At 50.2% G+C, this 14097-nt stretch overlaps 1 protein-coding gene across 1 annotated transcript in view; it reads right to left on the bottom strand.

Annotated features, from left to right (window-relative positions):
• The window catches only part of SNED1 (sushi, nidogen and EGF-like domains 1), a 68765-nt gene that overhangs the window by 8056 nt on the left and 46612 nt on the right, over positions 1 to 14097 (bottom strand). Inside the window, exons 23-28 of the mRNA XM_008578367.1 lie at positions 13577 to 13760; positions 12139 to 12251; positions 10871 to 11152; positions 9343 to 9487; positions 9184 to 9266; positions 7516 to 7614 (exon numbers count right to left, since the gene is read on the bottom strand). Coding sequence (XP_008576589.1) covers positions 7516 to 7614; positions 9184 to 9266; positions 9343 to 9487; positions 10871 to 11152; positions 12139 to 12251; positions 13577 to 13760 — 906 coding nt within the window. The remainder of the gene's footprint in view (positions 1 to 7515; positions 7615 to 9183; positions 9267 to 9342; positions 9488 to 10870; positions 11153 to 12138; positions 12252 to 13576; positions 13761 to 14097) is intronic.

Raw genomic sequence — 14097 nt, 5'->3', positions numbered from 1 at the left:
ATCCCTGGTTCTTTCAGTGGGGAATGGAATCTAGAGACCACAGTCTGGGTGCTCATATGCTATTACTGGGGTGTCAGTGCTTCAGGCCTATCAGTGAACAGAACTAGGAAATTAGATCTTTAAAAAATAAAAATAAATTATGAGGTTATACCAGTATTTCCAGTTCAAATTAACAGAATTAAATTTTTTACAAAATAAAGCTTTAACTTCAATTTTATACTTTTATTTCTTTACACTGAAAATCTTGGTGGCACTAACATAATTATTTTCTTTATCCTACAATGTACATATAATACTTTCAAAAAACCATACCAGTAATAGTACCATCATTAAGATCGCTGAGTACAGCATAAAGCTTCTTGGCAATGCTTTTTATCCTTAGACCACATCCCACTAGGGTGAATAGTCATAATGCTGTTTTTAAAATCACTTGAAACGGTACTCTTCCCCTGTGTGGTTATGCCACCAACACGATGAATAAGTTCCTTTATTTCAGTTTGTTTTCCATTTTTAGGCATTGCCTTTTCTTTTTGTTCTTTTTAAAGACATTTCCGTGGTTCTGATTTGAAAGTGTAAAACAAGGTATCTTCAGAGAAGCCTAGCTTCTGTTCCCATTCCCTTTGCCCTGTTCTTTCCTTCCCACTGTAGTCAACCATTTTTACTAGTTTTATTTCTTTTTAAATATAAGAAAAAATATATACATATTTCCTTTTCCTACCAAAGATAATATACCGAAAACACTATTCTGTACATTACTTTTTAAAAACAGCTTTATTGAGATATAATCTGTATACCATAAAGTTCATACATTTGAAGTGTACAATTCATTGGTTTTTGTGATATTCACACATACGTGCGTCCATCACCACAGTCAATTTTAGAACATTTTGCTCACCTCAAAAAGAAACCTCGTACCCTTAGCTGTCACCTCCCAGTTCTAAGCAACCACTAATGTGCTCTCTGTCGTTACAGATTGCCCTATTCTAGACTTTTATATGAGTGGAATCATATTATATATGGTTGTTTGGGATTGGCTTCTTTTACTTAGCATGTTTTCAAGTTTCATCCATGTTGTAGCATGTATTCATGCTACTTCATTCCTTTTTATGGTCCAGTAATGTTCCATTGTATGGACAGACCACATTTTGTTTATCCATTCATCAGCTGATGGATATTTTGGTGGTTTCTACCTTTTGTTAATAGTGCTGCTATGAACATTCATGTACAAGAAGACCTTCTGTGGAAATACAAGGGTACTCCAAAAGTTCATGGAAAATGGAATTAAAAGATAATACATTATTTTATTTATTTATTTATTTTTGGCTGGTATTTATTTATTTTTAACTGGCTGGTATGGGGATCTGAACCCTTGACCCTGGTGTTACAGCAGTAGGCTCAAAGCAACTGAGCTAATTGGCCAGCCCTTTAAAAGATAATACAGATCTCTCCATGAACTTTTTTAAAAATTGAAATTTAGTTGATATGGTTTTTGTACTTGATTTTGTTGATGTGATGCATCACATTTATTTATTTGCATATGTTGAACTGTTCTTGCATCCCTGGGATGGGTCCCACTTGACTATGGTGTATAATTTTTTTGATGTGCTGTTGAATTCTGTTTGCTCATGTTTTTTTGAGAATTTTTGCATCTATATACGTCAAGGATATTGGCCTGTAGTTTTCTTTTTTTGTTGTATGTTCACCTGATTTTGCTATCAGGGTGATACTGGCCTTGTAGAATGAGTTTGGGAGAATGGCCTCTGTTCTGATTTTTTTTTTTTTTCATAAACTGTTTGAAGACTATTTGTATGTTTTCATTGCCTTGATCATATACCTTGGGGTGGAGTTGCTGGTCATAGAGTAATTCTAGGTTTAATCATTTGAGGAAGTGCCAGACTGTATTTTGTTTTTTTTCTCAAAGCAGCTGCACCACTTTACACCAGCAGTGTATGAAGGTTCTGATTTCTCCCATTTCTCCGCATCCCTGCCAATGTTTATTGTTCCCTTTTTCATTCTAGCCATACTAGTGGGTGTGAAGTAGCATCTCATTGTGGTTATGATTCCCATTTCCCTGATGACTAATGATGTCAAGCATCTTTTCATGTGGTTATTGGCCATTTATGTATCTTCCTTGGAGAAATGTTTATGCAGATCCTTTGCCCTTTTTTAAATTGGGTTATTTGTCTTTTTATTATTCAGTTGTAAGAGTTCTTTATATATTTTAAATACAATCTCTTATAAATATATGATTTGAAAATATATTCTCCCATTCTGTGGGTTGTTTTTTTAGTTCCTTGGTGGAATCCTTTGAAGCACAGAAGTTTTAAATTTTGATGACGTCCAGTTTATCTTTTTTTTCTTTTGTTGCTCATGCTTTTGGTGTCATATCTAAGAAATCATTGCCAAATCCAAGGTCATGAATATTTACTCATATGTTTTCTTCTAAGGGTTTTGATTTAAGCTCTTAATACTTAATCCTTTGATTCATTTGTATTAATTTTTGTATGAGGCATATGGTGTGAGGTAGGGGGTGGAACTTCATTGTTTTACACATGGCTGTCCAGTTGTCCTGGCACCATTTGTTGAGAAGACTTCTTTCCCCACTGAATGTCTTGACCTCCTTGTCAAAATCAGTTGACCATAGATGTGTGATTTTATTTCTGGACTCTCAGTTCTATCCCATTGATCTAAATGCCTGTCCTTAAGCCAGTACCACACTGACTTGATTATATTGCTTTGCAGTAATTTTTGACATCAGGAAGTGTGAGTCCTCCTGCTTTTTTCTTATTTTTAGGTTTGTTTTTGCTATTCTGAATCCCTTGCAATTCCATATGAATTTTAGACACTGTATACAATTGTCCAGAGACATTTTACAATAACCCAACAGAATACAGCAATGTGCATGGGTATTTAGAATCCATGGGCTGTATTGTCAATCCTTGCCTGCTGCACATGGGGCAGCTGTGGCTGCAGAGACCAGGACTGGCACTTGTGCTGTTCTTGGGCTGTGAGGACCCTAAGCCTGCAGTTCATGCAACTGCAGGGCAGGAGGTTGCCAGAGACCTGCCTGTGGTAGCCTTGTCCTATGGAGCCATCTCCACTAAATCCTGTTTATTGTCACACACTTGTACACAGAGATGCACACCTCCCATAAGTGAATAAAAACAGAGAGGGCTGTTTTGAATGGGTGAGGCACAGAGATGTGGCTGCACCGTGGGGTGGGGGCAGTGGGCTGCTCCAGTACAGAGCAAAGTGGTTTAAGTTCTGCCCTTGCCTGCTGTCACCTGGGGGATAACAACTGCCTGCCCTTCTGGGTGGCAGCCCACCAGATCATCGTAGGTGTCCAGGGGGATAAAACTAGGATAGTCCAAAAGCCCCCATGGGATGAGAAGTTAGGAAAAATGGGAATAATTAGACTAGCCTCAGCATTCACTCCTTCACCCCTGCCTCTGCACAACCCTAGGAAGATGGGTTACAGTCTTGGAAGCCCACCTCCTGTTCATGAGTTTCTCCCTCGGGCTTGAAGGTACAGCCCTGGGCTGGATAGTTGCTTGGTGAGGAAATGCCAATTGGGAGCATCAGGGTGCCTGGGAATCCTCCTTCCATTGAGAAGGAAAAGTCTAACAGCTTCTAGAGAGAAAGAGCAAGATTTACCCTATAAGAAAACAAGAACAAGATTGGCACCCATGACAGCAGTACTGAACACAAGGTGACATCTGACTAATATTTGAAGAACTGAAGGAGAAAGGAACTTTGGACCTAGAATTTTACCTCCAGCCAAACTGTCCTTTAAATGTGAGGGCTAATAACAACTTTTACAGGCCTACAGTGCCTCAGAAATTTGGCCATGTAAAGTCCCAACAAGTACTCTGTGAAACTTGACAAGCTGATTCTAAACTTTATAGATGTGCAAAGGACTAAGAACAGTCATGACTCTCTTGAAGGTCAAGATGGGAGTACTGGCCCCATGCCTAGCAAGCCAGACCAAAGCTACTATCATTAGAATAGCTGATACTGGCTCAAAGAAGGTAAAACAGTGGAACAGAGGAGTGAGCCCAGAGGTGGACCCATGCATGTGTGGACCCTTGACTGACAACAGACGTGGCCCTGCGGAACTGCTGGGAAGGTGGTCAGCAAATGACTCTGGTATAACAAGTATCCATAAGTAAGAAAAGCTAACTTCTTTACACAACACAAAAATCAGGTTAGTTATAGGTCTGAGTTAAAAAGGCAAACAATTAAGCTTTAAAAAGTTATGATTATTTATGTAGAAAACCCCAAATAATCTATGACAAGAATAAGAGAATTTGGTAAGGTGGTTGGATAGAAGGTCAATATGCAAAAGTCAAATAAATAAATATATTCCAATAATAAATAATTAGGAAATGTAATTTTAAAATGACACCATTTACAATACTATCAAACTATAAAATACCTAGGAATAAACTTGTATTGCATATAAAGCTTTACTAAAAGACAAGTCCTAACTACATGGAGAGAGATTCAGTATTCAGGGATAGACTTAATATTCTGTAGATGTCAGTTTTCCCAAAAATGATTTAGGAATTCAGCGCATATTCAGTTATTATCTAAGATGTGTAGTGGAAGCATAGAGGGCAAGGATGGCAGGATGCTTCTGAAGATAAAAGAATAAAGAAAAGGAACTTTCCCTATTAGTCCCAGGACTTGGGAAGTTACAGTGAGGGTGTTATTGGTTCAGGTGTATCAAGTCAGAATTCCACTTTCAGATGTGGAATTTCAATATTGACAGGAAATGAAGGACTCTTTAATGAAAGGAGATGGAAAAAACCAATTTACTCATCTGCATAAAAAACGAAATTGCAACCCTATTTCTCACTTGCACAAAATCTACTTAAGACACACTAATGATGTGAATGTCAAAAGCAAAACTTTAAATCTTTGAGAAAAAAGAGAGACGACTAACTTTCTTACCTTGGAGGGAAGGATATTTTTTTTAAGAAGGCCCCCAAATTGCTAACCACTAAAGCTTGATGAATTTGATTATGAATTTTTCTCTATTAAAAAGTACCATTAAGAATGGGGAAAGACAATCCAGAGGCTGAAAGAAGATGTTTGCAGAACATGTAGCTCACAAAGAATCCGTATCAAAACATATAAAAACACTTTGACAAAGGAATAAGAAAAGTGCCAATAACCCAATAAAATAGTCATAAGGCATGATCAGGCATTTCACAGAAGAGCGAATACCTTTGGCTGATACCCATGAAGAGATGCAAATCCTAATCCCAGTGAGTGTACATCACACCCATTCCACTGGCCGGATCTGGAAACCTGATGAGACCAAGTGCTGTAGAGAATGTGGATTGACTGCATCTCTTGATCACTGCTGGAGGGAGCGTAAACTGAGACCACTACTTAAAAAACTACTTAGCATTCTCCTGTAACTTGGGCACTCACACGACCTAAGACCTAGCATTTCTGTTCTTGCACACGCACCAGGAGGCCTGCGTGAGAACGTCTGTTGCAGCACTGTTCATGCCAGAGCAGGCAAGGAAACTAGGGAATTCACCAGTGGACTCATGCACAGTCGTGACCGCATGAGCTGTGCCACCCCCAACAGCACGGGCAACTTAATGCACAGTGAACACAAGTCTAAAGATCACACACAGCAAGATGCCTGTCTTGCAAAGAAAACCCACGTACTGTTGAGGCGTACTCGAAAGTATGATACGATCACTCCTCTCCATTTACCAAAAGAAAAGTCATTATAAACACAAGATTCGGAATCATGGCCAATAGGGAAAGACCAGGGAGAATGATTGCAAGATACAGGTTATTGTTCATATTCTAGTTCATGGGTATGGGTCTAGTTTGTTTAAAGGCCATTATTTTATTAAAGGCTAACTAACTAACCAAATAAAAGGGGCCCGCAAGAGAGTGCACACAAAACCAGAGACGGTGGTTTAGTCTTGTGGGCCAGGGGGTCATTCAAGATTCCTTCTGGTGTGCTGTCACTTGACATCATCTTGCACCCTGCCAAGGCATGAGCATTTCATTTGGCACACATTGCACAACCACAGTGACCTTGGGGCCAGCCCTGGGGCCACCTTGAATCTCTCCTGCAGAAGGGACCCCGGAGAGCTAAATCAGGCCCCTGTAGTTTCTGAGTTTTATAAAATGAATGTATAATATTTAAAGGGGCTGACATTGCAAACCATCTGACGGGACGTTTGTTTTATTCCACTTCGAGAACAGCAGTGAGGTGTCTTCATTCTGAGTGGGCCGTGCCTCATTTAAGGGAGTCTTCCGCTGACTGCCTCTGACGCGTAGCCCTCGGTGCTGGCGGAAGCCCAGTGCCAGTACAGGCCTCACACTGTGAGTGGAGCCACTGTGGGCAAGCACACCCTCTGGTGCCGCAGGTGCCCTTGATATGTACAGGTGTCCTTGGGGAACCTGCGAGTGGGCCTTTCAGGTGAGAATACCTTTAGGGCCCACACCTTTAGTAAGCACTGGGCCTTCTTTGGAGTCAGGGGGATGGCTTAGCCCAACCTGAGTGAGTCTGTGGTGTGACTCAGAAGGAAAAGCCACTGGGACCTAGAAGAACTGTCCCTGGAGGGGTTGGAACAGGGAGAAAAGCAGAGGGAGAGACTGACTGTGTAGGGGCGCCCGTCTGTGGATGCAGTCCAAGGGGCAACGCGTGAGCCTCTAGTGCTCTTGCTAGAGGGGCTGGGCAGATGCCCCGTGACCTGCAGGGACATGCTGACCGTGATTTCCATAAGATGGAGCACCGGACCAGTGGAAAGTCTAGCTGCTGTGACATCTGAGTGTCTGCAGGGCCCAAATGGCCTGCTTGCTGAGCCTGCGTGGCATCCCTCAAGCTTGGGCTGGCTCAGTGGCTGCTCCCTGCACTGATTCCCGCCATCCTCTGTGGAGAAGCAAGGGATGGTGGGGCCCAGGAGGGCGACCCCAGGTGGGCTCTGCTGCATGGGGAGGGGAAGAGGTAGGGGAGGCCATTTGCAGGAGGCAGCTGTGGGGCCGGTCTCTCCAGCACAGACCCTGCTTGGACTGCGTGGGTCCTGCTCCCCATCTGTGCAAGGATGGGGCACCAGCACCTGGGTAGTATGGCTTACTGAACCCTTTCCAGGCCAGGGTGCTCAGCACTCAGCTGCCCCTTGGTAGGTTCTGTGCTTTCTTTTTTTTTTTGTCTTTTTGTCTTTTTCTGTGTCCGGCAACGGATCGCAACCCTCAGTGTTGCCCCCGTACCAGACCGGGGCCCGGCAACGGGATTGCAACCCTCGGCGTTGCTACCGCGCCTCGCTCAGCCAGTGAGCGGGAACCAGTCTGTATGTGGGATCCGAACCCTCGGGTGGGAGCGCCGCCGCGCTTCCCAAGCGGTGCACTATCCAGTGCGCCACCGGGCCGGCCCGGTTCTGTGCTTTCTAATCCCTCACTGTGGTGCCCCTTCCTGCCTGCAGCCTCTTGGGCCCCTGAGAGGGGCCAGTCCTAAAGTCCCCTCCACCCCTGCTGACTTACTTTTGATGTCCTTGTCGCTGTGTTCAGGGAGCTGGAGGGCCAGCTGGGCCTGCTTGGGGGCCTCCTCTGTATCCTCAGGCTGCACCAGGGCTGTGGGTCCTAGCAGAAGCCAGGGTGACTGCACGGTACTGCTGCTTCACACTTAGCGCTGTCCTGGGGCCACCCCGTTGAGCTGTGTCTCTACCTCAGGGTGTAGGGATGTCCCTGGTGGGGCCCAGCTCCTGGTGTGGCTCACCTGTTGGTCCCCCACACTCCTCCTCCTGTGGAAGGCCCTCACCCTCCCGCTGACCCTCAGAGCTGCTCTGGGGAAGGTCGCCAGTGACCCGTGTTACCCGGTGGCCCCTTCCCTGCTGCAGCTGGTGCTGTTGCTCTTTCCTTCTTAGGGTCACATTCCACTTTCCTCTCCCTGCACTCCCTGCTTCTTGGGGGGCCACGATGCCTCCTGCTGTCTCTCATCTACCCTCAGTCTCTGAGCAGACTTGTGCTTTTGCCCCCAGCTGCCAGTCACTTCTGTGTAGGGTTCTCCCTTTTGCCCTCGGGGCACTTTATATCTGCTCCTGTGGCTGCAAGTATGACAAGCCCCGCCTTTGTACCCCACATCTCACCCTGCCCACTGCTGGGGTCCCATGGCAGCCAGACTGCCGATCCCCCCAGACACCTGGCACCAACCTCCCTTATGCTCACCATGTGGCAGCGACACCTCTGCCCCTCCCTGGCCCCTGAAGGCTCCCCACTGTTTGTGCTGCAAGCCCTCCCTCCCTCCTCTTGCCTTGCCTGGGAAAGTTTTTGTTGGTTGGAAGTTTTCACTACACTGGTGGTGAGGCCTCTGTCGGGGAATCCTGGGAGGATGGGCATCAGACAGGTCCTCACTCCCACCCAGATTGTCTTGGTGGCGTGGGGTTTGGGCCCTCTTTGTCAGAATCAGGGAGGCCTGCTCTGCAGGTTCCTGGACCTGCCCTCACCTGGTAAGCCAGGTGGGAAGGAGCCAGGGCATCTTGACCCATCCACCTCTGTACTGACAAATGACCTTGCCAGGGACAGGGAAGCAGGACCGCTCATGCCCGGCAGTGTTGGGTAAGGCAGAGACCCAGTGACCTGACCTAGGTGGCTCAGCTTGTCCGGGTCTGAGCAGGACCAGAACCCAAAGGCTTGCCCCTAGAACATGACCTCTTAAATCGAAAGGGATGTATGCTCCTTGCACTGTGCGGTGCATGCCAGTTGCCCCTTGTTAAAGGGCACAATCCGTTGGACAGCTCCAGGTGGGGATCATAAGCTCCCAGGCAAGGCTGGCGCTGCTGGTCCAAGGACATGCTTCCAGTAGCAGAAACTTAGAGCATCTTAGCCTCCTGTCTGCCGCTTACTAAACAAAACTCGGAATCCTGACTGCCAGCAGAGCTTCCCTAATGTCTTGGTCTACTTCTAACATTTTGATTTTTCATCATCTCTTATATGCCAGCAACCTGAACCTTTAGCCCACTCCCTGACACTGTGGATGGTCTGTGCTGCCAGTGCTGTGGGGCTGGGGTCCCTGGTTGGGACAGCACTGGGTGTCTTTAAGCTCAGTTCTTAAGGGCCTCAGCACTAATATTGGGGACAAGGCTGGTGAGAGTGGCAGTGAGGCCACTAGGTTGGCCACAAAGTTGGTGCCAGGGAGGCCACAGCACTCACGTGATCCCACGGTGACAGACTTGCTGGGCAAGCCACCAAATCTGGCGCTCACTCTTCCTCTGCCATCCACAAGTTCTGAGAACCTGCAGAGAGGATAAGAGGGTCATCATGGCTCGAGCATTGCCTCAGGATGATGGGGGCTGATGGCTGGATGTGTACCTGGGGGGGTGGGTCGGTGTTTCGGGGGCACCATGGTCATTGAGTAGGCGCAGCTCCGGCAGGCGCACTGGGGGCAGTCTATTTCTGAGCATCCGTGGATGGTGTCCTCCCTGGGGCCAGCGTCTGTCGGTGCCATCCCTGGGGGCTGCAGAGCAGGTGGGAGAAGGGCAGTGGCCCAGGGGGCTGGGCGGGGCTGCCCTTGGCTCCCATCCCCAGCTATGCTGCACGGGAAGGGGCACCTCACACTAGGCTATGCTTAGAGAGGGGAAGGGGGGAGTGCGTGCCGGCATGTGGTCATGGGCGGGGTTTGTGTGTTCCTGAGAGCCCTGGAGCCTTGCTCCCTGCCCACCTGCTCACAGGCAATGCATGCCGTGACACAGACACACGCTGGCCTGGGCATCACAGGGGGTTCTGAGTCCAGATGCTGGCCCCAGCCCCCACCCTGGAAGCAAGTTCTCCATCTGATGGCGGGAGCCAGGCGCAGGGACTTGCCCTAGGCTGCCCAGAGTCATAGCTTTCCTCCCCAGGCTGCTGTTCCTGAGGTGACACCTCAGCTGAGGCCTGGAGAGTGAGGCTGATCTGTCACCCTAACAGCGTCCTTTCATGTCTCAGGCTGGGCACCTCATTCATACTGCGAGCCACTCCTGCCCTCTTCATCCCCTTATCATGTCCCCTGACTCAGTTGTTCTTGACTGGCTTACAGAGAGGCCCCAACCTGCCCTCTCCACCTGGCAGGTGTGCTGGAGCTGAGCTGGTGGTAGTGGCAGAGTTGGATGTGGAAACTCTCAGAGTATGTGTGCTTTGCCCTGAGGGTAGCCTGATGGGTTGGGGAGGAGCAGGGAGTGCTGCCCTTGCTGGGAGCCCCTGAGGCTGCTCTCTGGGCTCCTCTGTCTGGCACGGCCACTCCTCTGTGTTTGTCTCCTCCTCTTTCTTCCCGTGTTCCGCTCTTGCACTGCCCAGAGAAACCACCTGCCCATGGCACCCTGTGTGCAAGGTAAGCAGGGCAAGAGGACCCTGGAGGGAACAGGCAGGTCCCAGATGGCACTTGGGAACAAACACGTATCCTCAGCGTGGCCTCTGAGCCTCTGCACCCTGCTCTGGGCTGCTCTTGCCCTCCTAGGCCTCCTCTACGCCACCTGCTCTCAGTGCCTGTTCCAGGTGGTGCCCTGCATTTACTGTCCGACCGTCCGGGGTCTACTTAGGGGGTACAGCACAAGAGGAGGCTCGACAGGCTTCTTTTCCCAAATTGTTAGTGCCATCTGTTAGTAAGGCCTTCTTTCCCTGCCAACTGGAAAGCCTCCATGTTCATACAGGAACTTCTCCCATGTTAACACATGTCCTGTGTCTAGGCCATCTGTCTGATGTCCCATGCACAGTCAGCATCCTGAAGTACAGCAGGAGGACACCGTCTCTCCTGGATAAGGACACCATGCCCCGAGGATGGCAGCAGGCCCCCTGCACCACCCAGCCAATCCTGATGGCCTCGATGGCTGGCTGCAGCCACCCTGCCCAGCCCTGCAGCACTCACAGGTGATGATGTAAAGGTGAGCAGGCTCACTGTGCAGCTGGCCATGCTCCGAGCTCTGCACTGCCGTCACTGAGAGCTGGTACCGCTGCCCTGGCATCAGGTCGCGCACCGTGTAGGACGTCAGCTTCCCGTTGGGGACGTAGCGGCTCTTGGTGCTCTGGCTGGTGGTCACGTTGATGACATAAGCCTCCAGTGAGGCACTGGGGGTGGGGGCGTCCCAGACCACATGGGCGGAGGTGGCCGTGACTCGGGAGGCAGTCAGGTTTGCTGGAGGCAGAGGCCCTGGATGAGGCATGGAGCAGGCGAGGGAGGTGAAGAATGGGTGAAGGGGTCTTCTCACGAGGACACAGTTTAAGATCTGAGACGGATGCTAAAGGCTCATTTGAAGCCAGATGTAGTCATGGTTATAGTGTGATTTATAGTCTGTTTTTATAGGATGATTTTATAGTTCTAAGGAACAGCGGGAGAGTGCCTTTGCAGCTGTAAGGATGGACGGCCCCCAGAACATCGCCCTCCCCTCAGGTTTGGATTTGCTCAGCAAAGCCCTGCTGCCTTTGGCAGGTTAGTGCCCTCCCACGTGGCACTTTCGATCCTCCTGAGTCTGGCTGTGCAGACCTTCCTGGAATGTAGATAAGGGGAGTGGGCTAGAAAGGCAGAGGGTGGGCCCAGGTCCCAGTACTGACTCCCCTGCCTTTCCACATGCCTCCCCCAGGTGGGCTGTGTCTGAATGCCATGGACAGGGAGTCCTAGAGCCCAAGGAGACACAGAATAAGCCCCCCCTGCAGGGTCCTGCTCAGACCTCAACTCTGCAGACCTACCTGCAACCTCCCCTTTCGTGGCACTGCCTGCCCATGTTCTCTCTCCTCCCATGTGTTGGGGGTGATGTGGACTGAGGGACACCACAGCACTTAGCCAGACTGGGCTGGTCACACGGTCCCAGAGCCCTGGACAGTGGGGTGTCCTCGGCCCAGCGTGCGCCTCTGGCCCTTTGGTCAGTGTTCAGCAGGGGCCACTTTGAGGAGCTGCCAGAAGCCAGGAGCCTTTGAGTGCTGAGGGTGGCTGTGTTTGATGTCCCCAGCAGGAGGATCCAGACCAGCCCAGTGCAATGGTCCCTCCCTGGCAGTCTGAGTGGAAGAAACCTCTGGGAGGCCAAGGGCTGGGTTTCTAGCATCATGGACAATTTGGAGAGGACTGAAGGATACAGGCAGCAGGTCAGAGCTTCTGGAATAAAGCCCTGTGTGAGCCAGAGGCCACGCTGCTCCACTTACGTGTCCACACGTGCAGTGGTGTGGTGGCAAGGCTCTCCGTGGGATGGTCCTCTCCCTCGAGCCCACTGAGAGTGGTCACCTGGATGGTGTATCTCCTTCCAGGCAGCAGGGCCCTGCCAGGAGGGGAGGCAAGGGAGAGAGAACAGGAATGTCTTGGGGGGCCTGTGTCCATCTCTGCTGCTGGACCACGGCTCCCCAGAGAGGATGTGACCATGGGTGTGGGTTGTCCTGCTTCTGGTGTGCAGGCTTCTCCACAAGGGGCAGATGTGGGGTCCTCAGACCCATGTGCTCCTCGGGTGGGAAACCATTCCACAGTCTGTCTAGTCCTGTGAGAGAGGCTGAGAAAGTTCGAGTGCTCATGGGGTAGCTGCAGTGGTCAGAGAGCTGCTTTTCAGACAGGAGAGGCCAGAAAAGGGGCACTGGAAAAGGTCATTGTGCAGAAAAGGGTAACAGCTTGTCTGGCTGCTCTCCTCAGAAGGGCCTGCCTGCAAATTGGCCCTTGGCTTGTGTCTGGGAACTTGAATTTGAGAAGATCCCCACCACCCTAACAGATGAGAGGGGCTCACTGCACACAAACTGCTTGTGCAGACCGTGTGGAGCCTGGAATTTGCACAGGCACTGGGCAGAGGTGCTGCGGAACCCTCCAAACCACTGTGGGTGCGGGGCCACTGGTGGGCTCCCCTGCTAGTCCACACTTCACATGTGTCCTCACAACTTGTTGCTGGGACTGAGAACATGCTGCATGACTCTGGGAGGAGATTCCAGCAGCTCGTGCCCGGTTTCCCCCAGGCCCTGCCCGCGCACCTTCCCCCGCTGATTTCCCTCGCACCTTCCTCCCTAATGTAGCTCAGCTGGGAGTGTGCTCCATGCTGAGGACTCAAAGAGGATCATCGACCTGGGCTGGTCTTGGGGACCTGGAACACAGTCACTAAGTGCCTGCCCTGGACCTCATTTGTGTGTCTGTCATGAGCCACCTCAAGTCATTCTTTGGAAGTGGCTAGGATGTAAATCAGGAAAAGTCATGAAAACATTTAAAAGATAAAGGGAGGGTTCTGGGAAGACAGTGGAGCAGAAGCACCAGGAAGCCAACAGGTGCCCAGGCAGGAGCTGTCTGATGTAACCCGGGGTGTCTCTCCAGCCTCCCTGATAGCTGCCCTCTGGGTGGCCAGGCCATTCTTTCAGTATCTGTGCAGGAGGCACGGCCCCAGAGTTTTAGAACTCCCCTACCTTCTCTGGACACCTTCTGACACTGCTGAAGAACTTGCTGCTCATGGTGGCCCTGTGACAGGCAGGGCAGGAGTGAGACCCCAGGAGCAGAGGTTGGCTCATCCTGGCACCCACCCACCCAGGTGGGGAGCCGCAGGTGCACAGCAGGGACATGAAGAACATGTAAGCCCCTGCCCTTGCTCTAGCCCCGAGCCCTAGGCTGCTCTCTTACCCGAATGTGAACCCGTCCACACTCCTGTTCACATCGGTGGACTGGGCCTCGGGGGCCTCAGGGTGGCGGATGGACACTCGCACCTGGCTGACGGTGGCATGGTGGATCCTGTGCAGAGCCCACCGCACTGAGATGGCACTCGTCGTCACGTTGGTGACCTCAAAGCCCTCAACAGGGCGTGGGCCTAGGGGCAACAGTGTGCTCAGCAGATGCTGCCAGGTCCTCACTCCCCGGGGGGTGGGGGACTCGGGACGAGACCGGGCTTGGCAAGGTGCTTGGGGTCACAAAGAGGTGATGGGAGAGCTGTTCCCTCAGCTGCTCAGTGAGGACTCAGGTGGTGGGGACGGGGCCACCAGAGGCTGGATCTTGCTCCCAGTTTAGATATGACCAACAGGCCATGGGGTGGTGGGTCCTTCCTGACATGGGCTGACCCTGGCTGTCCCCTCTTTTTTTTGTGCTGCTGACTGCTTTGGTCTCACTAACAGTGAAGATCTGGGCACAGTGTGGGCAATGCTGGGCCT

This window comes from Galeopterus variegatus, unplaced genomic scaffold (genome assembly GCF_000696425.1).
Source record: "Galeopterus variegatus unplaced genomic scaffold, G_variegatus-3.0.2 Scaffold1671, whole genome shotgun sequence".
Taxonomy (NCBI): domain Eukaryota; kingdom Metazoa; phylum Chordata; class Mammalia; order Dermoptera; family Cynocephalidae; genus Galeopterus; species Galeopterus variegatus.
The sequence above is the reverse complement of the archived record's forward strand: the minus strand, read 5'-3'. Positions and strand labels throughout refer to the sequence as shown.